The 26146-nt window shown below is 42.1% G+C and overlaps 1 protein-coding gene across 1 annotated transcript in view; it reads right to left on the bottom strand.

The window, feature by feature from the left end:
- Positions 1 to 26146, bottom strand: part of LOC127629042 (protein SOGA1-like) — a 76393-nt gene that overhangs the window by 21354 nt on the left and 28893 nt on the right. The window contains exons 4-5 of the mRNA XM_052106056.1: positions 1772 to 1834; positions 199 to 1509 (exon numbers count right to left, since the gene is read on the bottom strand). Coding sequence (XP_051962016.1) covers positions 199 to 1509; positions 1772 to 1834 — 1374 coding nt within the window. The remainder of the gene's footprint in view (positions 1 to 198; positions 1510 to 1771; positions 1835 to 26146) is intronic.

The following is a 26146-nucleotide window of genomic DNA, read 5'->3' as shown; positions in this document are numbered from 1 at the left end:
TTATAATAAACATGCATTGTTGTATTGGTTGGCAAATCGTTCAATGGGAAAGAGAAGCGTTAATACCACTCATCAATGATCTACCAAGCAAAGCAACAAAAAATTAAAATATACTAGCAAAAAGAAAGACAAAAATAATACAAAAAGGAAAGAACAAAAAAAGCAAGGGATAATTTGACTGAAAGAGGGCATCCATACCTTCTGTTGGGCTGTGATCTGGTCAACCTGAGCATCTGCAGGGCATGAGAAACTTGCTGCAGGGTCTCCCAACTCAGAAAACAGAGGCAGCGGGGACATCCCTTCCACACGCTCCCTTTCGGGGGATTGACCCAGGGCATCTACCCTCTCACTGAGGGCCTGTAGCTGAGCCTGAAGGGACTGCAGTCTACCATGAAGGGCCTCCACCAAGGGCAGCGTTGAGCCCTGTATCTGGCTCTTCTCCACAAAAACTGGTTCTCCAGACTCAATAGCAGAGGTCTTACGATAGATGGCGTCTGTTGAGAGGCAGGTGGAGTCGGGCGAAGTAAAAAGCTGAATGGCTGAGGTAACAAGTTGAGCCTGGTCGCGTATAATGAGAAGGTCCTTAAAGCTGAGGCACTGAGAAGTATGAATATGACTTATTCCTGAAACGTTCTGATCCTTCTCCTCCAGAATATCAATTCGATCATGCCCAACTGGCCACTCGTGATGCGTTTGGATGGGGACGCACTCAGCCGAGTCCCCTGCTTCAGCATCGGTCTCCAGTGCTGGACGTGCAGAGCCCTGGTTGGAGGCCAAGTCACACCGTTGGAGGTTAGAGAGAAGCACTCGGTTCTCATACTGGATCTTCTTAACTTTACCATTCAGCTCTGCAATCTGCAGCCTGGCAGCCAGTATTTCTTTATTTGCAGCTTCATTTGGACCAGATCCTCCATCTTCAGAAACACCATAAATTATTGTGGGTAAAGTTATGGTTGCAGCTGACTCAATCTCAGTGAAATTGGGAAGCACGGATTTGTAGTGATTGAGCTCGTTCATCAAGAGCTTGTTCTGCTCTTCCATTTCAATCAGTGATCGCCGCAACAGATCTGCCTCTTCTTCCACAAACTGTAGATGACGCTGTAGCTCCATCACATTCTCAGTTGATGTGGAAAGCATTAGATGACCTCCGACTCCTCCTGAGATGCCAACCCCACCCGGGGATTCCTGGATCTTCATATCGTCCATTTCGGCACGAAGCCCACGATTCTCCACCTCTAGCTCTACAATTCTTCGGCTCAGAAGGTTTGCCTCTTCTTCTACAAGTTTTAGGTGAACTTTGACTTCTGCCTCACGAGTGTGAGGTGAGTCAGCAACCTCTTCAATGGTCAATGAGGCATCAACCTCACCGTAAAGAGAGCGATACTTTGCCAGTTCCTCCCTCATAGCCTCGTTGTCTTTAACCATTTTGGTGAGCTTCTTGCACATGAGGGCTGACTCCTCCTTGGCGAAATAGAGCTGGCATTTGAGGTCGGAATTGTCCTCTGGAGGCTGAAGGGAAACAATCGCAGACACCAGACAACTGTTATCCACTTAACTTTGTACTTTTCCACAACTTTGTATTGTTTTACCCATTTTCTACCAACTAAAAAATGTGAAACTCTGAAGGCATAACACATCTAGGAACATAAATATAGAATGATCCCTATCAATGATGATCATTGTTAATTTGTTTCAGGCTGTTATTATTAAGAGTAGAATAGAGAAAAATGAAGTTATCAATCAAGTGTTTTCTAGAATTGCTGTTTATTACCTGAGGTGATGCTTTTTTATCTGGTTTGTTGTTTGGCCTGGCAGCCCTCTTCTTCAAAGCATTCTGGGGGAAAAGGAAGATGGTTTAAATTAATTAAAATGAGTAAAAACATAAATAAGCAACTCTTGTTGACACCCATTCCCAGTCAATCCACATCCTCTATCTCTCTGGCTATCTCTCTTCAGCTGTGGTACTAAACACTCATAAATCATAATTTGGCAGCAAATCAGGGGGGAAATAAACTTTTTCAGATTGCAGGGTGAGCTATCTCATTGTTTGCATGAAATACAAACCTGCTCCATTACAAGAAATAAAGAGAAAGAGAGACAACAAGGGAGCACACTTTTCAAAATAATTAAATCAATTATAAAATTGATAGTTTCAATTCTATATGCTGACAAATAAATACAGCCTTCCAGCCAAAACACCTGTTTACTTAGTTATTGTGCATATTACTCTGCTATTATTTATATTCTGCTATTATTTACATATACATTCACTTAATAAATTTGCTTTAACATTTTTCATGTCTGTGTATTTAAGCCCATATTTTTGCCATTGTCTCTTGTCAAGTATTGTTAATGTAACCTTGTTTGCTAAGTCAAGTTTAATTTCATGCTAATGGTTTATGTTTTGTTCATGTCTATAGTTAGGGTTTTGGATTTCACGTATGTAAATAAACTGCACTTGGGTTCTTCATTTTCACATCATCGTCTTCGTCATTGCCAGTGCCAGAACAACGTTACAAATATGTACCTTTTCATAATATAGCATGGCCTCTCATACTTTTTTGCTTAAAACAAATCATATAGGATTACCAAATCCATGTTACTTCAATCATCTTTCTTCATGTAAAAAAAACAAACAGAAACAGTGAATAATTTTAAATTGCAATGCAAAATCCAATATCCGTATATGGGCTGACTGAATGGGAGAGTTTAATGGTAGATCAGCTTTTAATTGCAATAAACGTAATAAAATCAATAGACTTGTGCTAAAAGAAAATGAAAATATTGATTTAGCAGTGCATCGACCAAGTTTGCACTCAAATTTGTGTTTGGACATTTTGAGACTATTCGAACAAGTTTTGATTTACAAATACAGTACTTTTAATTTACAGTAAGTACATCCTCTTTAGCCAAACAGAATACATTTTTAGATAATTCTGTCTCCATACACCACAGCAGAAAAGATTAAGTATAACCATTGTTGCATAATTCTGAGCAGCTAACATGTTGTAATTCTCGTCCAAGTAGTTTGCTGTCATTTGATACCTGCATTGCTTATCAGATACCTCAATTTCAACACCATGAAACCTAATGAGGGTACAGAAATCAGAGAACAAGCACACACTCAAAGGAGAATAGAATGAGAGACACAGTGGTCTGTTGAGCCGTGCCCTGATCTTATGCCTGCTTGACTTGCTCTTATGAGCAAGTCAATGTAAGGAAACTCATGATGTCATGGTACTGTTAAGCATGGATGAGGAACCAGCTTCACTGAATTAATAAAGTCCTTCCTAAGGAACACTCGAAAACTCAGACATTTTGCTTGTTTCACCTAAATTATGAAAACACCAGTTAATGGAGTGTGTGAAATTGAGAGACTCTCCGAGTCACGCTCCACTTCACACACTTTGTTCCTCAAAAACAAATGACATTGATGAGCAGGGCCTGTTGCATAAGAGACACTCAGCCTAGACACACTGAGCTTAGAAGTATTAGTGAGTCTACATACAGAGAGAGAGAGAAAGAATTCTCTCTATAGTCAAAGCTTCTTGTGTTTAGATTATTGAGACTACTAACACCTTCAATACAGCAGACTCTTCTCTTCTAGCAGGTGTAAATGTGGGCATGAATCAAATAGAATTCTGTACATTCTGTACAGACAAAAGAGCAGGGGATTCTAAAGAATCATTGATCAAGTAGCATCATTCACAATATGTGGTAATGTGACAACAATGCATTGCATACAACCGTTTTGAAACATTTATCATTGCATTCTGCATTCTGTTTCACATATTTTTTTTATGGTAGCCAGTATAATGTGCAGCCTACATTGCACAGTATTCAGCACTCCATTATGACCATAACCAGTGAGAGCGAGGCTGTAGTAAATTAATTTTCACAGTGTTTTTTTTTTCCTCAATTCCCAAACAGTAGGGACATGAGTGCACCAACCGCTCCACACTATGATGGGTTCCCATGACGACAGCTTTTATGAGCAGTTCCCCTGTAGTATTCAATGGAACAAATTGATGAATAAAAGGGGGGAGGAAGTTAGGAGAGGAAAACAGGAAATCACAACCTTTCAAATGCTTCTGACATTAGCAGGCCTCTCTAATCTTACACAAACAGGCAAAACAACTGCAGAAGATGACCACATTCCCCTCTCTTTCTCTCCTATTAATTGCACTGAAACATTAGCAAGCTAAGCGCCAGATGATTTGCATAACATTTTTCATAAAGGATTTGTATAGCAGGTGCAACAAATTTAGCAACGATCCCACATAGGCTTACACCTCTGCACAGCATCCACTCTGCACATGATTAGGAAATGAGATATTCTGGCTCTTTGATCCACAACAACAGTATTTTAATTAGTTTACAGCAACAGGATGGCAGTGATAAACAATATGCCTTACACAAAGACCCTTCCCCCAAAAACCCTTCACCCCTCTAAGCAAACATACATTTCCATTCTCCTTTTCATCCAAGAGCCTTATTGGACAGTTTTTCTGTCCATATGAATTCAGATGAATTCTCATTGGCCATAATCCAATCAACTTTTGTTCATCTCCCCAACACCCATACACTGATTTGATATAGTGGCAAATATTAAAGGGGCCATATCCTGCACTTTTGTAGCATTTCAGGTTCTTGAAACCCACTTACAATGAAAATGTTTTGCACCATAAGATATACTTCATTCCAAATTTAGTTTAACATGAATATTTTCCATTCCCTGAAAGGCCATTCACACAGGATGTGTTCTTACATTCTTTGCCCACTGAAACTTTTCCAATTTTTTCAGCATCTCACACTATGAATGCTGCATTTTTAATGTTGTGTCTAGTAAAAAGAACTTGTAAAAATGCATCTTTATGCCTATGTTCTGTTCAATTTGGCTGCACTGCATCTAGCAGTTTTCAAATGCCATGTCAACAGCACCTTAGAGTTACTTTTTGATACTATACCTTTGTTTGTAACGTACTTCTGTTATAATTGACAAGGGTTGCAGTGGTACACCGGTTTCACGGTATACCACGGTTTGAAAATTGACGGTTATCATACCATGTACATTAGCATAGAGAGCAGAGAGAAGCGAGGCGAGGTGGTCTGACATGAGTTTGTGTGTGTGTTAAAGCAGTGTTTCTCAACTGGTCTATTCGGACTGGGTCCCAGACAGCAGGGAAAGAACAATGCCATGGTTCTCCCATTGAAGATATTCTGGCGGCCACCCAAGTGATAGACTATTTAGGACTGCTGACGCAGATTTAATGATAATCTCGCAAACAGCTAAAGCAGACATGGGCAACATACGGCCCGCGGCTCATTTATCGTAAAAGCGTTTTTATTTTTCATTGGACATTTCAGTTAACTTGCATTGGGACCAGCATAGTTTAAAGTTACAGTATGTCAACATTACACATCAAACACTTAATTGAAAAGAAAACCTTCTTTTACATGTTATGTCCCTTTAATAAATTCCAAATATGCACATGCACTCAAATTAAAGTGCATGCAGGTTCTCTTCCTACCTTGCAAAACATCAACAAATCATTGTGAGAAAAACATAATGTGAACAAACCCTATGTTTTCCATGTTGGGCTTTTCTGTGCTTTGATATTCATTGTTTTGTCAGTGTTTGCCTCCAGCTTTCTTGCACTCGAGAACGACATATGCTTCTGTCCACGCATAAGCAGGACAGTTCTTTTTCATGCTTATCAGACTTGAGTGTTAATTAGAGCAGGAAAACACTTTTATAATTACATGTAAAGACTTGAGGCCTTGAGGGAAGAGCAGATATGAGTATGTGTGGGATAAAGAGAAAAAGTGAAAGGTGATTGTTGGATACTGTTAACTGAAAATGGAGGGACAATAAAACAAGAAAGTGATTGTACAAATGAAAGAAATGTCTTAATATGACCATGTTATGCAAGATTCTAGCAACCAGCAGTATTTCTATACCCCCTTAGACCCCAAAGCAAATCTATTGGCTGAAAGAACTTTTAATGTGTCCTCCATTCAGTTCCTGTTATAGAAATCCTACACAAAATTAAAGCTGCAAACAGTGATGAACGGGCCCTCGCACCCTGGTGCGCATTGGGGCTGCTGTGCCAGGGGAATGTCACTCACTTAAGTTTTTAGCACTTAAATGTTGTGAGTGTATCACAGTGTAAAACATGTAATTTCCTGTTGCCATTAGGTGGCGCTATGACTATAACTGAATATTGGCATACAGAAGTGTTCAGGCCGGGACTCTTATAAAACATGTAAAGTTTGGAGCAGACTGGACATTTTATGTTTGAGTTATAACAACTTCCTGTTTCATAGCGAAACATTGAACTTTGTCAGGACGCCACAGACATGCCACAAGAAAACTCAAAAGCTTCACAAGTTAGCATCACTAAGGCCTTTAGATTAGACTGACCAAATATGATGATGATCTGATTTAATCTCTAGGAGGAGTTCGTTAAAGTCTGGAAATGGCAAAAACTGAACCAAAATGGCTGATTTTCTGTTGGGTTTAGGATATGATTCTAAGATACTTATGTTACATATGCCTACCGATTTTCTTACCTGTAGGTGAAATGTGGTGTGAGGGCTGCTTCGTAAAATTTTGTAGGTGGCACCATCGAGCCATTTTGCCACAATTAATTCTAAAACCAGTATCAGATGTAAATTTTCCCCAATTCTGAGATATGCGCAAAGTTTCATGAGTTTTAAAGCATGTTTAGGCCTCAAAAATGTGACTAGTTTCATATCGAATTTTGTCAGGCCGCCATGGACATGCCCTTCAACAAAAACTCAAAAGCTTAGCAATTTAACATCAAGGCCTTTAGATTAAGACTGTCTAAATATAATGCTGATTAAATCTCTGGGATGAGTTTGTCAAAGTACAAGCCCTGGAATTGGCTGTTTCCAGTAGAAAGCGCTATGACTATAACTGAATATTGCCACGTAGATGTATTCAGGCCGAGACTATTATCAAACATGTGAAGTTTGAGGCAGATTGCAAATTGTGTGTATGAGATATAAAAACTTCCTGTTTCATGACGATACATCGAAATTTGTCATACAGTGAAAACTCAAAAGCTTCGCAATTTAGCATTGCCAAGGCCTTTAGATTAGAATAACCAAATATGAAGTAGATCTGATTAAATCTCTAGGAGGAGTTTGTTAATGTACAACGCCTGGAAATGGCAAAAATTGAGCAAAAATTGTAGACAAAAATCTAAATGTTGACTCCTTGTTGAGTTTAGGGCATGGGTCCAAGAGACTTTTTTGTAGGTATTGGTATGTTACACAAGTGTCGCACATCGCTGAATGTTTGTAGGTGGCACTATCAAGCCATTTTGCCACACTTAATTCTGAAACCTATATCAGATAGAATTTCGGCACTTCTGATGTGTGTGCAAAGTTTCATGAGTTTTACAGTATGTTTAGGCCCTCAAAAATGTGATTCATTTGGGGAAAAAATTATAATAAATGACTAGAAGAACAATAGGGTCCTTGCACTGTCAGTGCTCGGGCCCTAATTAGCAGTAAAGCAGATAACTGGGAAGGCTATTTTGATAATCTAGAACAACATAAATGCAATAATAGAATAAAATAAAATTTTGAACAGGCATTACAAACAGGATTCAGTGAGAGAAAATAATCCTGCACAACAGCAGCAATAGAAAAACAGCATTGACATTTTTATGCACAATCTGTTGTATAGAAAAGGAAGCAGAAATTTGCTTAGAAGTCTTGATAAGTAATAGCATTGTGTTTTTTGACCAACACAGGTCAAATAAGGGTTGTATGGAATGAGAAGCATTGTGTCTTTGCACATCCCTCTACATAAACAGATAATTAATGGAGATGGTGCAGTGTATGAAAAGGTCTGTTTTGCCTCTTTCTTTTCATCTGGCTTGAGAGAGGTTAATCCCTAAGCTTCTGTAGAGCATCCATTGTGTGCATGCCCTTCACACAAAACCTTTGGCACCACACAAGCAAAGGACACCTCCCTCTTTTTCTTTCATCCCTCCATCTTTCCATCATTTTTCCTCTATAAATAAATGCCACTATCCACATCTGTCAAAATGTGAATTGTTCCACAATTCATATACCAAAATGAAAGCATTTATTAAAACTATTCAACCTCACTGCTGACCTGTTTAAATTAATAAAACATGAATATAACAGGATCTACTGCAAGCCTTCTTTGGCAGTAACTTTGCAACAAATAGTGAAGCTATTCGCTTAACTACATTTATCAGTAGCGAGGTGGTAGCTTAGCTAGTTTTTAAATCAAGTTGTTTTCGGTAGCAAAGCTATATTTTTAATTAGGTAGCAGCATAGTGTTGACAAAAGCTACACAGCTACATCATGCCATGTACACAGTGATTACTGTCAGAAGTTTTAAATCAGAACTAAAGATGTCTGATTCACAAATGAATCGCTCATATGAGTCAGTTCTTTACAATGAATTGGTCACATGTGATAGCAAAGTGGTCTGAATATGTTTGAGCGCTGCTGAATCATTTGGAGGGTCGCCAACACACTAATGGAATACTTCAGAACATGGAAAATAAAGATAATTCTTGTTGCAGTGGATATTTATCTACAATCAATGGAAACCAACCTGCTAAAGTGTCATATTGTTTGCCAGTGATGAAGGACTTTATTAAGTTCAACAAATGTGCAGCTTGTGAACTGCTTCTGCAGGACATATTAAAACACTTTGTATTAAAACAAAATTATTTTAAAATACCATTGCATTACCATTTTTTGTTTGCACATTTACCATTACCTGGGAGCACCATGTCAATACAATGGTCTAACAATATGGTAATCATACTGTATATCAAAGTACAATGGCAGTTTTGTACAGGTAGTAGTATAAATGTGAAAATTGTGGTTTAACATAATAAAAATTAATTTACATGTTTTTTTTACATGCAAATCCATTCAACATTGCACCATGTACACTTGTATACTGTATTGTAATATACTGTACCATGGCTTTGATAAACCTTATGTGATGAGGAGGAGGGTGATCCGGGCCGTGACTATGCACACCCAGCCCCCAATTGGGCTAATCAGCCGAGGAGAGGGATAAGTGCAGCGGGATGCGGCATTCGGGAGAGAAAGTGCCACACGCAGCTGCTGTGTGTGCGTTTGTGTTGTTTATCTTTTTGTTTCAATAAATATTATTTTGAATGTTCAGCCGGTTCTCACCTCCTCTTTACCGATCTTTAACCTTGTTACAATGTTTTATAGATGCTTTAGTTTGTCTGACAGTATGATTCATATATCTGTTTGAAGAAATTGAAGTAGCTTAAATGTAGCAATCTAATTTTGGCATCTAGCTTGTTGTGTAACTTGCTACTTTTTCTGAAATGTAGCTTAACAAATGTTTCTGTAGTGTAGTTAGTAGCTGAGCTAGCTACATTTTGTAAGTAGCTTGCCCAACACTGGGTCTAAGACTGAGAAATGTTGATAACCTGCAGTCACTAGAAACAGTGTGCCATTTGGTGAAGTTCAAAAGCTTAATGACTAAGAAACAAAGAGGATAGTGAGGTGAATCACATCTGTAATGAGCATGAGGTAATGGCTCCCAGGTGTAGTCCAATCAAATCTAACTATAGCAGTCTGTTCCTCATTAACACCACTAACACAGCTATCAAAAGCAGTCACGGTTTGTTGTACTTTTTCATTTACTGCATGAAAGACAGCCTGCGACATCAGAGTGGAAGCGAAATGTCTAGACGAGAAACTATCTGACTGCATCGGACTCTCCACTGCCACATAAACTGCTATTTGTCTTTGTATCATGTTTTCCCCTTTTAGTGGAATTCAATCAGGGAGCCCATGCGCTTGTTAAATAGAATAGCAAGCACTTGACGCTCATTACTGTGTTGGATTGCGAGCCGCATGCGACTTGTTGGCTGAAATACGCTCCAAACATTCCACTCTTTGTTCAATTTGTACTCTCATTTGAACTAAGGACAATATTTGACATTCAGAGCAGACTGGGGGCCAAATTTGAATTTTGGAATCTATGAAAAAGATTGAAATGGCGACTGAGAACCTTCATGCCTAACAAAGAATGAAGACCTATTGCAATCGCAACACAAAGAATCACAGTATTATCGTATCGCAATATAATATAATACTGAATCGGCAGGTCCCTGCAGATTCCCAATCCTAAGCATGGTGGTTTGCTGATTTCTGAAGGGTTTATTCTTAACTTCACTATTCTCACTACAAGTCTGTTTCATTCTACATTACTCCTGAACTAGTACATACACCACATACTCAATTAAATTTTCTTTTCATTTTGCTGCAAAATACATCAGGAGAGACTCTCAATCCCAGGGAGGCTAAAGAATAAATCTGAGCAAGCGGACAAGAGAGAGAGAGAGAGAGCGAGAGTGATCGAATGAGAGTGAAAGACTGAAAATAATTTGATGGACAAGTAATGCACATGACAGCACTCTTATATCATAGGAGACGGTAGTGTGCATATATAATTTTTTCCGTGGTTCACTAACTCAAGAACTTAAATTAGATCATGGATGCAAAGAAGTCATTGATCATTAAAGGGACATTGAGGTAACTACAGAGTTGGTGATGGGTGAAGACAGACAGGATGGAAAAGTGAAATATGGTGTCATGCTTAAAAATATCCTGGTTACTTCCGTAACCTCCATTCCCTGATGGAGGGAACGAGACCTTGTGTCGATGTAGTGACACTAGGGGTCACTCATGGGAGCCCGAGACACCTTCTGATCTTTGATAAAATGCACATGCTGAGCTTGGTAAGTGATAGCTATGGTGTCAATGATCCAGTGGGCGATCCTCTGTTTGTAGACAGACTTCCTTTCCGCTGTCTGCCAAAGCAGACAAAGAGCTGCTCAGAGGCTCTGAAGCTCTGTGTGCAGTCCAAATTGATGAGTAAGTGCGCACCGGACACAACAACGTAAGGGCTGGGTCTGCCTCCTCCTGGGGCAGCGCTTGCAGGTTAACAACCTGATCCCTGAATGGGGTCGTGGGAACCTTGGTCACGTAGCCAGGTCGGGGTCTCAGGATCATGTGAGTAGCCTGGACCGAACTCCAGGACATTTCTCTGACAGAGAACATTTGCAGGTCCCATATCCTCTCGATGGAGGTGAGCGCCATCAGGAGGGCAGTCTTCAGAGAGATTTCCTTAAGCTCTGATGACTCTAAGGGCTCTAAGGGAGCCCCCGGTAGGCCTTGCAGGACTACAGAGAGGCATGGTCTGGAGGGGTTTAATCTCCTGGCGCCTCTTAGGAACCTGATGAGCAGGTCATGCTTTTCTAAGGACTTACCGCCCATTGTGTCGGGGTGTGCAGCTACACCTTCAAGGTGGAGGGGACAGCATCCCTTCAACCTCTCCTGCAGAAAGGAAAGCACTGAGCCGAATGTGCATCACTGTGGGTCTTCATGCCTGGAAGAACACCACTTCAAGGCATTCAGGCACCTCGTAGAGGGGGCCTTAGCCTGAGTGATAGTGTCTACCACGACAGGTGGTAGGCCATTGAGGTCTTCTGCATCTCGTCCAGGGGCCAGACATGGAAGGTCCAGAGGTCTGGTTGCAGGTGCCAGATGGTGCCCCGTCCCTGAGAAAGAAGGTCCTTCCTCAGGGGAATTTGCCAGGGAGGGGCTGAGGTCCGGGAACCAAGTCTGAGTGGGCCAGTAGGTTGCTACTAGGAAGACCTGCTCCTCGTCCTCCCTGACCATGAACAGGGTCTGTGCAAGCAGGCTCACTGGGGAAATGCATATTTGCATAGTCCAGGGGGCCAGCTGTGTGCCAGCGCGTCTATACCAAGGGGCACCTCGGTCAGGGCGTACCAAAGCAGGCAGTGGCAATTATTATTAGATTATTTTAATGGTCAAAGATTTAGATCATTATGGAACAATGATCAACAATCTTTAGTGCATCCATGTCAATATCGGATAAAAATTAAATGGCTGAGTGCTGTGTAATTAGATTGTAGTGTTTAATAACTTTCTAATCATTCTCCTTAATCTATTAATGAAAATGTTGTTCTTAAGTACATTAGAAAAAACACATACAACATTTTGACACAGTATTGACTGGATGTGGTTCCAAACACTACTGAGCTGCTACGTTTAACAGATCCAGGTATACATTTAGTAACATTTCTAGTAGCACTTTGTAATAAGGTTACATTTGTTAACACAAGCTCGTACAGATCCAGCACAAGCAGCAATCTCCTGACAGTTTAAATGGCCTGGATCGCCTGCTTGGATTGTCATGGATTGACCATCATGATCTGTGAATCAAGGGAACTTTTGATCCTGATCCTGAAGTTTTGATTCTGGCTGATGGAATACGCACTTCAGAGGAAGATATTAGATGAGCGCTCGACAGGAAGAAAATGCAGCATTTTTATAAGGTTCGTGAATTACATATTTTTAAACAAGATATCTGCATATTTGCAGATGGTATATTATATAAGTTTTATTGATATTTTAATTTTACAATTAAGAAAGTTACAGGGAATTACTGAGGAGATGCTGATAGAATACGTGCTTTATAGGTTAATAAATGAGCGCTCCACAGGATGCTAGATATGTTGAAGTAGTGTGAGGTTGGTTTATTACATCTGTTTAAATTAAATATGTGCATATAAGTATAAGTTATATATAAGTTATACAAATATAAAATGTTATATAAATATAAATATAAGTTTTACTGAGGTGATTTCTCAGGGCCAGCAAAGCCTTCTCTGCTGGTCTAACATGTCAAATAAATAAATATCACCTTTTTGCCTATGTATTTTTAATCGCTTTCCACTCTTAATTAATCTACAAACAAATAGAGAAAAACAAAACGTTTATCCAGTCAGAATTTATTCCTTGATGCTTACAAGCAAAGTGTGACAACTGTTTCACAAATCACATGCCCAAAACAGCATGTGAGTCTGAGCTCCACCCTGTCAGGCCTTCAGAATTTCTACAGAATCCCTCAAAAGTGCCAATGAATGGAAAACTAAAGTCAGATTTTCAGATTCATCAGCCAATCAGATTGATGGTGGGTGTGATCTTTAGGATATGTCCCGGTCAAGGCCTTCTAGCTGGCCTTGAGTGATGCAATCATGCTTTAAGTGATGTACGTAATTCAAGAGCGAAAAGCGTAAAATTAAGCTGTCTGATGAGTCGCCTGTCATCACTGGAACTGCCGTTTAGAAAGAGATCCTTATGGATTTAAAAACCTGAGCTGCATGATCGTGCGATTGATTAATTAAACAGGAAAGGAGGGCTGATTTTCACCTCAAGCAAATTGGTAAGTGCTTTTTGCATTGTTATAGCAACATCAGGAGTTTTATAAGTGTAAATTAGGCTGCTTGAGAATTCAGTGTCAGTTCAAGTTTTGAAAAGTAGTGCTGCGTTCCATTCAACTCAGAAAGTCAGATTTTACAACTTCCTACTAGGAAAAGTGCAATGGAATCTTTCTTAAAGTCAGAATTGCACAATACAGTTAAAAGTTACAAGGAACTGTTGAGGAGAGAGAGGGAGAATGAAACAGGTGAGCACTTTAATATTATGAGCTCAAACGTGTCTGCCACTGCTCTAATATGCAAACTGTTTAAATGAGACTGTGTTGCACACCGATCTATTATTGTAGTAACACGATGGCATGTAGCAAAAACGAACTAATATCGGCCGGTTCACCGGCCTCTGCGATATATCGGTCGACCACTATTAGGTACCATGAACAGTGTTTCCCACAGGATTTTGAGAGACTGTTGTGGATGGACCTCAGACCCTCTAGGTGGGCATGGTCCCCCATTAGAAAATATTGTACATTTAAAGTGAAATGCATCAATCTGGTGCACTTTGAGAACAAAATTAACACATTTGTTGTATAGATGAATGGTGATGACACGGTGAATTTGTCAATTTATCCAAGTAAAAAAAAAAAAACTTGTTCGGAGAGAAAAAAAGGACATTTAAGTTACATGCTCAAATAGCATGTCACGGTTTATGTTGTATATTTGTCTAAAATGATGACCTATGTCCAACCTGATGTACCTATGCAATCAACTCAATTCTCTACAACAGAAATGTAAACTGCACTCACTGGGTAGGGGAGGAGGCTATTGTCATATGATAATTAATTTATGTCACGTATGGCAGTCAAATAAAGGAAAGCCTCCATTACCACCATTAACAGCAGAGGTGCTTACACTTATAAGGAATGAAATTTCCTTTTTCATTATGTTATTGCAGCAAAATCTGCCATGTTCAACAGTTTAGTAGTCAGTCGTGAAATTTGACCATTCTCAATACCATCTTCAAAACCACAATAAATAATAACACTAACTAATATGTTAATTATGGAAGAATGGTTCTTAAGTAATTATTCAAGACTAGTAAACGGTCAGTAATATAAAAACAGTATTGAATAGAATTAAATAAAAAATAATAGAACCAAATATACAAATTAAGAAAATTCTGTGCTTTTTTAACAGCTTTAAAAGTTTTAAAAGCAACAGGCTATCAAGTATTCAAGTAAACATTCAGAATTAAATGCAACATAAAACTACTGGTCTTCACTGTATGATCATTATACATTAATACATTTTAAAACTACTAAAGTTACCCAGTCAAGAGCAGTGAGTGTTTTCTCATTTTCTTATTGTTGTTTGATTATTATAATGACACACTACACTAGACAGCAGCAGATCTGTTAGCTTACATTTATACTTACAAGTCCAACATTTTAATGCAAATCCACATATTCTCTGCTGTTTACATTCACTTTAGACATAACTCATTGTGTTTACATGAATACCTCCCCAAGATGGGCATTTTGGCAGAAATTTGTAATGTATTTGACTGCTCAGGTGCGCATTAGCGCAAGCATTTTCAGAATGCACGTGCATGTTCAGCACACACAAATACGCCTCCTGTCAATCAAACAGGGCGCAGCTAGATCACTAGCGAATTATACAATTACATGCTCTGGATTACTTTCAACAGCAGAATAAACATATGAACTTTCTAATAAGTGACACATGCCTAGGCTATCACAATTATAGCTGGTTATTTTTTTGCTATTGACATTTTAATCAGCTTGCTTGCCAAGTAAAATTCTCTTTCACTTGCCCCTTCAAAAATCCACTTTTCACGGACAGGCATTAATGTGGAGCACTGTGAGCCATCAAAGGTAAATATTAGTTAATAAAAATAAACATTTTCATTGCTAGTTATTGTTAGTACATAGTGCATTAACTAAGGTTAATTCAAAACTTTTGATTTTAAAAATGTGTTAGCAGAATATAATGTTGAAATTAACATTAACAAAGATTAATAAATGCTGTAAAATGATTGCTCATGTTAACTAAATAATAACTAATGTTAATGAATGTAACCTTATTTTAAAGTGTTACCCTATTTCTGATGTATCCTGCATGCTTACTGTGCATAAAACTTTTTCTATTTGCAAAACCTACTAGATTTGCCAAAATGTGCAGTATACAAGTATATCATTGCATACTAAACAACATTTCAGACACTATTTTAGAGTACTGTATATGAAAATAGTAGCCAGTATACTGTACTGTATATACTGTGCTGGCCATATCAGCTAGACAGATTACATTGATCTCTTATTCTCTCTCGGGTGGGCAGGTCAGTGGGCTGCAGTACCACTTTGCAGAAGAGAGTCACTGAAGATGTGATTAAGTGATCAATCTCACTTTCAACGTAGTTTTCACCCCAATTATCTTTAAAACGGCAACTCTTGACTGTAATAACATTTCCCACACAGGGCACTTCCCCAAATCAATTTAGGAGCTCCGTTTGTAATGAGCCCTTCAAATTTTTAAGATGATTATTAATCTCTTTCAGTCTAGAGATTCCCATTTTTAAACCTGCTAAAATAATAAGAGTCTACAGATTCCAACAACCCATGATGAACAAGCCCTTTAACAAGTCATTGAGGTGTACAGCAGAAAATTAATATTGATAGTTGCTCTTATGCAGAGGCAATGAAGCGAAGAGTGTTATCCATGCTCTATATAAATCAATGTACCAGAGTGCATGCACACACTTTTCTAGAGCTCTGTGTGTGTGTGTATAACTGTTTGCTGGATTGACACAGATAAAGTTGAGGGGATGTGGTGTTCCCAAGAGCCAGGGTGTGAGAAGACATGTCTCATATAAGAGCTGTCTAATACACAAAATCAAAGCAACAGTTCACTGATCAGATTAAAGAGAAAGCTTTTGATCCAAGCCAACCAATTAGCTACACCTAAGAGACCTGTGAATTCGATTAGAGGGCAAAAGGCGCTAGCCGTGTTGTGCAGTGCAGAGACCAGAACATGCTTGTAAATCTGGTTAACTGGAGTAAGGACTCTTCTGAGGACTCGTCTATTGTAAGAACAAAACATGACTTTGTAGCACATGTCATGCAACAGTGTGATCATTTAGAAAGACAATGGAAAGTAAGCCATTTGTAAGTTACACTCTGATGCTTTCTAACCATTGCTCCTTTTTGCACTTTTGAGTGCCCTGACATGTCAACTCTTGACTAAATCAACAGTGTAAGTTTGGAACGGGACAACATGTTTGGCTGAACAACACAAGACCGGGGAAACTTGTTTGTAAACAATCATTATTTGTGCAATTCTGTCTTGGAAAAGGTGTTTACACAGTCAAATCTCATAATGTATAGCCTATATGTAACTACACATTGTCATATCAGCAATCGTGATCAGAGCAAATACTCTGATTTAAGTCTCATGACGAGCCTTAAGGGATGGAAATCGTAAGAAATGTAATGATTCCGGTTACAATTCAGATTCCTCTTAATGATTCCAGTTCCTTAAAGGTTCCAGTCATGATTCCAGTCAGTCTTTTAGTAATTTTGAGGAGAGAAATACAAGTCTTATTGTATTTACTGCCTTCTGCAGTCTGTTGCAAAATTATGTGTTCGTTTCAGATTTCAACAAATCAGAAATAAATTTAATACAATTCTTGTAAAAGGTGTGTTTGCAATCTTTAAGATATACATGCAATCCAATAATTTATCCCAACTATATTTTTAATAAAACAAATCTAAACAAACAAGAAATGTGATGGCTTGAATCAGCTTGATTAAAGTCTCACAGATCTGAAGAAACATTACATAACATTAACAGTACAAGAGAAAGGTAGACTGTGTTATGTAGCCTAATGTTGTACTTGAAGCTTCAGTTCTTTTGAATCATTCTTTCGGGACTTTACCGGAAGAGCCATATGCCTCGTGCTGTAGATTCAAAAGAGCCGTCTCATAAGAGTCATTCATTTGGGAATCAAAAACACTGGTAGCGCTGTGTGTTTTGCGCTGTAGATTCAGTAGAGGGCAGCACTGTGGCTGAAATGCGCCGCTGGAAACACTGCAGTTAGTACAATGTGTTATCCACATCTGCTCATAGGGGAACCATTAACGGGACCGAAAGTCACAAAGATCATACGATTACATACTTTTTTAAAAATGGTTCTCAATTCCCAACCCTAATTAAGTACATATAACTGTCAGGATACACACTAGGACAACAAGGTTAGAAGGATTCAGAATAACTTTTAATGAAGCTTTCGTAGGACAGTAGGGAAGCTCAGATGCATCAACGGGCGCTGTGAGTATAATACTGATGAATGACCGTCTTTTCTCTTGCAGATAACGGCAGGCTTGAGTGTGGTAAGTATCACAATCCAAAGGGCCGGAGTATGAACACCAGGGAGATGGAGGAGTCTCTAGACGAGGGAAAACATGTAAGTAACACAAGGGTGTACTGAGGAAACAGACTGGAATAGTCTCAGGAACAATCGTCTGAAAAGCACAGAGAGCAGGTTAGTGGATATTTCCTCGTTCAAGGTTTGACAGAGACTGGAGGTGAGTTATGCTCTTAAATAGTGCTGGTGATTGCTGGATTGCTGGATTGATGACAGGTGCAGGTGATTAGTATTCGGGTGAGTGTGATCTTTGTGTTGTGGATGTGAGTGAGCCTGATTGCCTCCTGACAATAACACAGAAAACTAAATGAATGCCTTGCGGTTTAGCAAGTTTTTGATTCACTAAAAAAAACCAGCTGATACAAGACATTTGTTAGTAAACGTTGTATGCTTTGCATTGTAGATACAAAAGAACCAACACATAAGAGTAATTTTTTGGGGGAATCGGACAGCACTGGACATGCTCCATATTTCATGCTGTTGATTCAAAAGAACCTGCACATTAGAGTTATTCCTTCAGGAATCGGACTACATTGGTTGCAATCTATATTTTGTACTGTCTCATGTTTCTTGGGGGGGGGGCTTAGCGATCTTGTAGCATAGGGGCATTTACATTTTTACTTGTCATTATTACTTTTACTAAAATAAAAATATTTAGGGACCCCCCAAAGTCTATTTTTTATTTCTTATGGGGGTCCCCAATAACACATTTCTTACATCCCCCCAGCCCCTCAATTCGAGCACTGATTTTATAGCTTATAGAACTTACGATAATAGAATTGAAAAGATAGGAGCGTTTGCCTCAAGGTCAGCTGCATTCTAAAATGTTAATGTTAAATTAATGTTAATGTTACATTATATTATGTTGACTTGAATATAAATCCTATAGCTACTGTTTAAGGTTATAAAATACTGCCAAAAAAAAAAAAGATCACTACTGTGTAACGACTAACTGATTTTGCCTTATCATAACTTAAAATGTACAGTTAGAATAACTTATCTCTTGTTGAGATAACTCAATTATCCAAGTTTGCTGACTGAACTTGTGATATTTTATTGAACTTAGAAAAACTACTATAAATTAAATGAAAAATATAAGTCAAGAGATCTACGCACCTCATGCTCATGTATACAGATTCCCAGCATGTACTGAGACATGAATAAATTAGGCAAATTGCAGTGTTACTGTCTTTGAATGTTTTTGCTGTTTGTCTCTTTTTATTCAAGCTGTTGGTTGTTGTGTTTGTTGTTACTTTCAGTTATTTGTCATGTAGCAATAATTCAAAGCTCAACTTTTTACTCATAAATGCATTTGATGGTTGTCACCATCATTGGGGGAATTTAAGCTTGGTTTACCATCAAATGACAGTTTATTTTACCTCTGACAATAGTATAGCCCAAACATCTTTTATGGTAATCAACAACGTAAAATGATAACATACTGAAGTAACTGAATTACACAGATTGAATTGAATTGCTCATTTAACAAGATAAATTGATTCAAGTCACCTTCGACAGATCTATTTTTGTCAGACGTACTAAAACTTTGTCAAACAGTTGAGCTATGCTGGTTTCCATGGTCACAATCTCAATACGTGACATGATGTTAACGTAAGGGAGTTTGTGTGGAGACAGATCCAGGAGACAACACAATTAGATCACCATCAAACCAGAAACAGCCAGTTGACAAACATGAGATGCGTGTGTACATGTGTACATGGGTTTTATAAACGACCAGCAAGGACAAGTGCATTGTCACTATCAGATGTACTAACTTCTGCCCTGTGTGTGTGTGTGTGTGTGTGTGTGTGTGTGTGTGTGTGAGCGTGTATTTATCACTTTGTGAGGACCAAATGTCCCCATAAGGATAGTAAAACCCGAAATTTTTGACCTTGTGGGGACATTTTGTCGGTCCCCATGAGGAAAACAGCTTATAAATCATACTAAATTATGTTTTTTGAAAATGTAAAAATGCAGAAAGTTTTCTGTGAGGGTTAGGTTTAGGGGTAGGGTTAGGGTCATGGGATAGAATATAAAGTTTGTACAGTATAAAAACCATTATGTCTATGGAAAGTCCCCATAAAACATGGAAACACAACATGTGTGTGTGTGTGTGTGTGTGTGTGTGTGTGTGTGTGTGTGTGTGTGTGTGTGTGTGTGTGTTTCAGAATAAAGGATCATCAATCATACACACATTTTCCTTTCTGCTTTTTCTTTGTCTGTCAGTTCTGCAGAGCATTGAGCTCCATAAAAAAGAAAAACTGCTTGCGGCACACTCACTCCCTCCCAAACATCCTCTTATTGTTTGTTTTGCCTGTGCCATTTGTTCAGTCATGTTATTGTCAAGTGGAAGCTGTTGGAGATTACACACACTCTCTCTAATCTGTACAAACAGACACATGAGCTATTAGGTGGCCCAAACAGAGATGTTCTGGTTAAGACATTAGAGCCTTGGTTTTAGACAAGTAGCAACCTTTGATTTAAAGGTGCACAACTAAATATCACACTGTGACAATAATTATACAGTATGTCATACTCTTGAATCAGCATAATTTAGGTCCAAAATAACACTTGCTAAATGCAAATAATATAATTTATATATCTCGCACCTGCTTGCCAATCTACATCTTGATCCTTCATCATGATCACGCAGCATGTTTTCATGAGCTAAATGGGAGGCTAATCAAAAAGTTAAAGAAGAATGCAGTATAGTCAACAGACTCACGAAACCATTCGCAAATCACAGATTAATTCAGTCAGTGCTTCACTTTCGGTGAATCGCGCCAGTAAATGTGTCTGGTTTGCTTTGGCCATGCTGCGTGGCCTACATTTAATTTCTTTTGTTTCTTTTTCAGAACAACATGTGGTGTAAGTAAAAAGAGCGCTATCAATCCTTGAGGTTTTCAATCCAGAATACACCCTCCTTAAACCACAATGATAATCACTTTCAAAACTACTACTTTAACCTTGTAGAGTCGAGTCTGATTGAAAATATAAATTAAACCTGAAAATAAAGTTAAGATGCAGGTGCACCGAAAGTGAAGCGCAGCCTGAATTGATCTACGCCTCCGGCTCATGATGCGTGTATGACTTGCACATGCTGCATGAGTCTGTTGACTATACTGCAGTCATCATCACACTTTATTCAGCTCATGAAAATATGCTGTGTGATCATGAGGAAGGATTACATCCAGATGTAGATTGGCAAATTTGTTACATTTACTGTGTTAACTCATTTTGTACAAAATGACAAGTTTTCTTTCATTGAAGCACTTTCACAAAATGCCCAGCGGAAAAATTGATATACTGGTTCCCAGTGCTGGGTAGTAATGAATTACGTCATGTAATCTGGATAATGTAATCAGATGAAATATTGATGAATACAGTTTAATAATTTAAATACTCATAATCAGACTACAGTAACTTTTTATAGATTACATGGTAACATATTAACAAGGCAATGGCAGTAAATTGTTAATAATTTGTTGATTATCCTAATCATTCTCTTTTTTTCAATCTTTCACATTTTTCATTCTAAATCAGCACTCTGTTGGTATTCCGAGTGTTTTCAGAAAAGAAAGGGAGGGGGAAGGTTGTGTGTGTTGCACTGATACCTGCTACTAACCAGCCAGGTGAAAATGCAGTGGTCTAAATCAGCATTTAACCACTGGTTCTACAGAGATCATTTGAATTTACACCAATAGTTTGCAGCTCACACATTGAATTTAACTGCTTAAAAGGAGCTAGTGGATGCCATCTCTAAGGGTCCTGCCTGTAGGGTACACAATAGTTCAACTGCAAAATGTGCAGAAATTTGGACGAAAGCCTATCACTCTACTATTGCTGCTGATGCAGTGGAGTCCACTGCATGAAACTTGATATAAAATGTGACAGTGGATCTCTACTGTTTTAAAATGCTCTGATCTTTTGTAATATTCTTGCTTTTCAAATGATGATTTCTTGCACCTCAGCTTTGAAATAGGTGAGGGATCAGTAAGGGTTAAAAGTGTTTAAATGTTTTTAGATGAAAGTTTTGACCTAGCAACATCATTGCTTTTGATGTTGTGGTCATTAATGTTTTTTAATGTTACTATTGTTCCCCTTCTGTCGCTCTCTTACGTTGTGTCAGAGAACGACACTAGGGGTCTCTCTTGAGCGCCGATATTCACCTCTGTACTATGAAAAAAGGCCAATGAGAGTTGGCAGCCAGTATTTGCATGTCCGCCCCGGACATACGGGTATTTAAGCGGCGCAAATACGGGAGTTCATTCAGAAAATTTCTTCGAGCCGATGGTGCGTGTTTGCAGTTTGCTGCGTGACTACACACCGAGTTCCTGCTATCCTCTGCTGCATGCTGTTGGATTCTACGGCGCACAACAGCGGCTTTCTCCTGGTTGCACGGCTGTGCACTTCCTGCCCCTGAGCGCATCGACAGTTGCAGATAGAAAGATCTCTCACGAGTCTTTCATTCATAAAAGAGTGATTTTATTTAAAGAGTAATTTCCTCTAAAAGAGCAAAACACAGCGGCGTGAGCGTCCTTTTAAGGACGCCGTCTTTTAAAGATGCCCTTCCGCCCCTGTGTTGTTCCTGAATCGCGATAGAGTACTCTCCGCTTCCGGCGGCCACAGGCGTTGTCTCGTGTGTCTGGGCAGTGATCACACCGAGGCTGCGTTTGTGGATGGTTCATGCTCTCACTGCGAGAACATGACCATGACAGCGTTAGCGATCGCGGCTTGCTTACAATCGTAAGCAAGCCACTCCAGCCGCCCCGTGTCGCTCCTTCTTCCCACGGGATTGAGGACGATGCGGCTGGCGATGGAGGCGATTTGGGGATGGCAGCGGGTGCAGCTCGCCGGATGCGCCCCTCGGACCACCAGCGCCCGGCACGCTCGTTGACTCCGTCTTCGCTCGAGGTGGCGGCGACTCGCCTCACAGCCAGTCTGCCTACCCTCAGGCGATGGAAGCAGATGAGTTCGCCGCGACATCGAGGGCGTGGGCTCTGACGCTGAGGGCTCCTCTGGGCTGCCGCCTTCGGGCTTGCACGCCCAGCAGGAGGCCGGCAGCGCCAGATGTCCGATATGCTTTCCGGGCAGCCAATAGCGTGGGCCTGGATTGGAACCCTCCATCCTCCCCGCAGCCATCACGGCTAGATGATTGGTTTTTGAGCGTGGGCGCGCTCACAGCCTCGCCCCCAGTACCTTTCTTCCGGAGGTGCATGATGAGCTGGCGTCTTCGTGGAGAGCACCCCTCTCCACTCGTCGTGCCACCTGCTCATCCGCCCTCGCCACCCTCGGCGGCGAGCGCCATGGGTACACGGAGATCCCCAGGTGGATAGAGCTGTTGCGATCCATCTATGCCCGGAAGCACTACCACCTGGCGGGCCGCCCTGTACTCCCTTCCCGGTCCTGTAGAGCAACATCCTCGCTCACCGCGAAGGCCTACAGCGCTACCGGACGCGCCGCTTCCGCCCTGCATGCCATGGCTCTCCTGCAGGTCCACCAAGCCAAGGCACTCCGCAACATGCACGGGGTGGCCCTGATCCCGACACGCTGCAGGAACTGCGCTCAGCGACCGACCTCGCCCTGAGAGCGGCGAAGGTCACAGCGGGCACTTCGGGCAGGCGATGGCCACTCTGGTGGTCCAGGAGCGTCAGCAGTGGCTGGACTTGGTCGAGATGCGTGAAGCCGACAAGACTCGCTTCCTCAACGCCCCTGTCTCCCAGTTCGGCCTCTTCGGCGACACCGTGGAGGACTTTGCCCAGCAGTTCTCCCTGGTGAAGAAGCAGGCGGAGGCCATTTCTCACATCATGCCGCGCCGCAAGCCTGCCGCCACGGCCCAGGCCCCATCTGCTCGCCGAGGCGTCCTCCTGCAGCCAGAAGATCTTCTGCTCCGCCCCAACCTGGGCCCAGCTCTCAGCCCCAGCGTCGAGCAAACCGCAGGAAGCGTCGCCCCCTGCCTCCACGGACCCGTCGAGGACCGGAAGGCTCCCAAGCGTCCCTGAGACAGCGGACCCAGAGGGCGAGAAGTTAGCTCCGGAGATGGTGAGACCGCTCCGTCCCCGGTGGAGGGCGGGAGGAGAATCCTGTGTTTTTCATTTGCCGCACCCCTGGCGGGGCTGCGGTACCAAATTCTCAATAAAAGAGCTATTTCCTTTACCTCTGGGTCACATGGCTCGCAAATGCCGTTCTCACGGCACTTTTGTTTCAGGCCTCAACAGTCCGGCGCCCAGGATGCGGTGCTCCGCCCTCAGCTCCACGACTGTTCCCGGCCGGCTGGTTCAGAGCGAGCCCAGAGGGCGCCGACATCAGACCTCCTCCTCTGTCACGAACCCGCCCCTGCGGTGCGCGGAACAAGGTAAGTGCTTTGAGCTTATTCTCAGCACCAGAGCCTCGGGGCGCCACAGAGCCTCCCGGCGCTGCGTTACCTGTTCCGCACCGCTGCGAAGCCCGCCCGGATACGTCCAAAATACTTGTCCCCTTGGTGCCCCTAGCACAGAGCGCAGAGGCATGGCTTTCTCTGCCCAGCTCGTCACGCTGGCTGCACCGGACCATTCGACTTCGGTTCACGCAATTCAGTTTGCCAGGTCTCCGCCCCCTTCCTGGGCGTTCGTTCCTCCGCAGTGCACGGCGAACATGCCCTCTCCCTGCGCGAGGAAATCGCCTCCCTTCTAATCAAGGACGCGATAGAGCCTGTCCCTCCAACCGAAGCGAAGAAGGGTTTCTACAGCCCTTGCCGTTGTACCCAAGAAAGCGGTGGCATACGACCGATCTTGGACCTGCGAGTTTTCAATCGGACCCTGTCCAAACTCCCGTTCAAAATGCTCACCCAGAAACAAATTCTATCTGGCGTTCGGCATCTAGATTGGTTCGCAGCGGTAGACCTGAAGGACGGCGTACTTTCACGTCTCAATTCAGCCCTCGACACCGACCCTTTCTACGGTTCGCATTCGACGGCCAGGCGTATCAGTACAAGGTCCTCCCCTTCGGCCTGTCTCTGTCCCTCGGCGTCTTCACGAAGGTCGCAGAAGCGGCTCTTGCCCTGCTACGAGGAGCGGGCATACGCATACTCAATTACCTCGGCGATTGGCTTATTCTGGCCCCTCGCAGGAATTACTATGCGCACACAGAGACCAGGTGCTCGAGCACCTCCGCCGCTGGGGCTTCAGGTCAACTGGGAGAAGAGCAAGCTCACCCCAGTCCAGAGCATCTCTTTTCTCGGTTTGGAGTTAGACTCAGTCTCAATGACAGCACGTCTCTCCAACGAGCGTGCTCAGTCAGTGCTGGAATGCCTCGCTTCCTTCAAGCCAGGCACCGTGGTCCCGTTGAAGCGTTTCCAACAGCTCCTGGGGCATATGGCATCCTCCGGCGGTCGCGCCACTAGGGTTGATGCATATGAGACCACTTCAGCATTGGCTCCAGACTTCGAGTCCCGAGGCGAGCATGGCGCCCACGGCACGCGCGGCGTGGAAATTACCACTGCCTGCCTCCAAACCTTCAAACCCTGGATAGACCTCTGCTTTCTTCGGGCAGGGGTACCCTTGCAACAGGTGTCCCGTCGCGTTCTGGTTACAACCGACGCCTCCAAATTGGGTTGGGCGCCGTGTACACGGGCGCGCAGCCGCAGGCCGGTGGAACCAAGGCCGCTGCGCTGGCACATCAACTGCCTAGAGCTGCTGGCCGTTCGTCTTGCCCTGAAGAAATTTCTTCCGATGATTCGTGGCAAACATGTCCTGGTCAGGACAGACAGCACCACGGTGGTGGCTTACATAAACCGCCAAGGCGAGCACGCTCCCCACATGTCACAGCTCGCCCGTCGTCTCCTCCTTTGGAGTCAGCAGCGACTGGAGTCGCTGCGCCACTCACATCCCGGCAAACTCAATGTGATAGCGGACGCGCTGTCAAGACAAACCTTGCCTGGCGGAGAGTGGAGGCTCCACCCCAATCGGTCCAGCTGATTTGGGACAGGTTCGGCAAGGCCCAGGTAGACCTGTTTGCCTCCCAGGAAACCTCCCACTGTCCGCTCTGGTATGCCCTCACAGAGGCTCCCTGGGGACAGATGCTCTGGCACACAGCTGGCCCGTGGGGCTGCGCAAGCACGCTTTTCCCCAGTGAGCCTTCTTGCACAGGTGCTATGCAAGGTCAGGGAGGACAAGGAGCAAGTCACTCTGGTGGCCCCCTACTGGCCCAACCGGACGTGGTTTTCGGATCTCACGCTCCTTATGACAGCCCCTCCCTGGCGAATTCCCCTGAGGAAGGACCTTCTTTCTCAGGGGCCGGGGCACGCTCTGGCACCCGCGCCCAGACCTCTGGAAACTCCACGTCTGGTCCCTGGGCCGGGCGCGGAGGGTCTAGCCGGCCTACCTTTAGCCGTCATAGACACTATTAACCAAGCCAG

This window comes from Xyrauchen texanus, chromosome 35, assembly GCF_025860055.1.
Source record: "Xyrauchen texanus isolate HMW12.3.18 chromosome 35, RBS_HiC_50CHRs, whole genome shotgun sequence".
NCBI lineage: Eukaryota > Metazoa > Chordata > Actinopteri > Cypriniformes > Catostomidae > Xyrauchen > Xyrauchen texanus.
The sequence above is the reverse complement of the archived record's forward strand: the minus strand, read 5'-3'. Positions and strand labels throughout refer to the sequence as shown.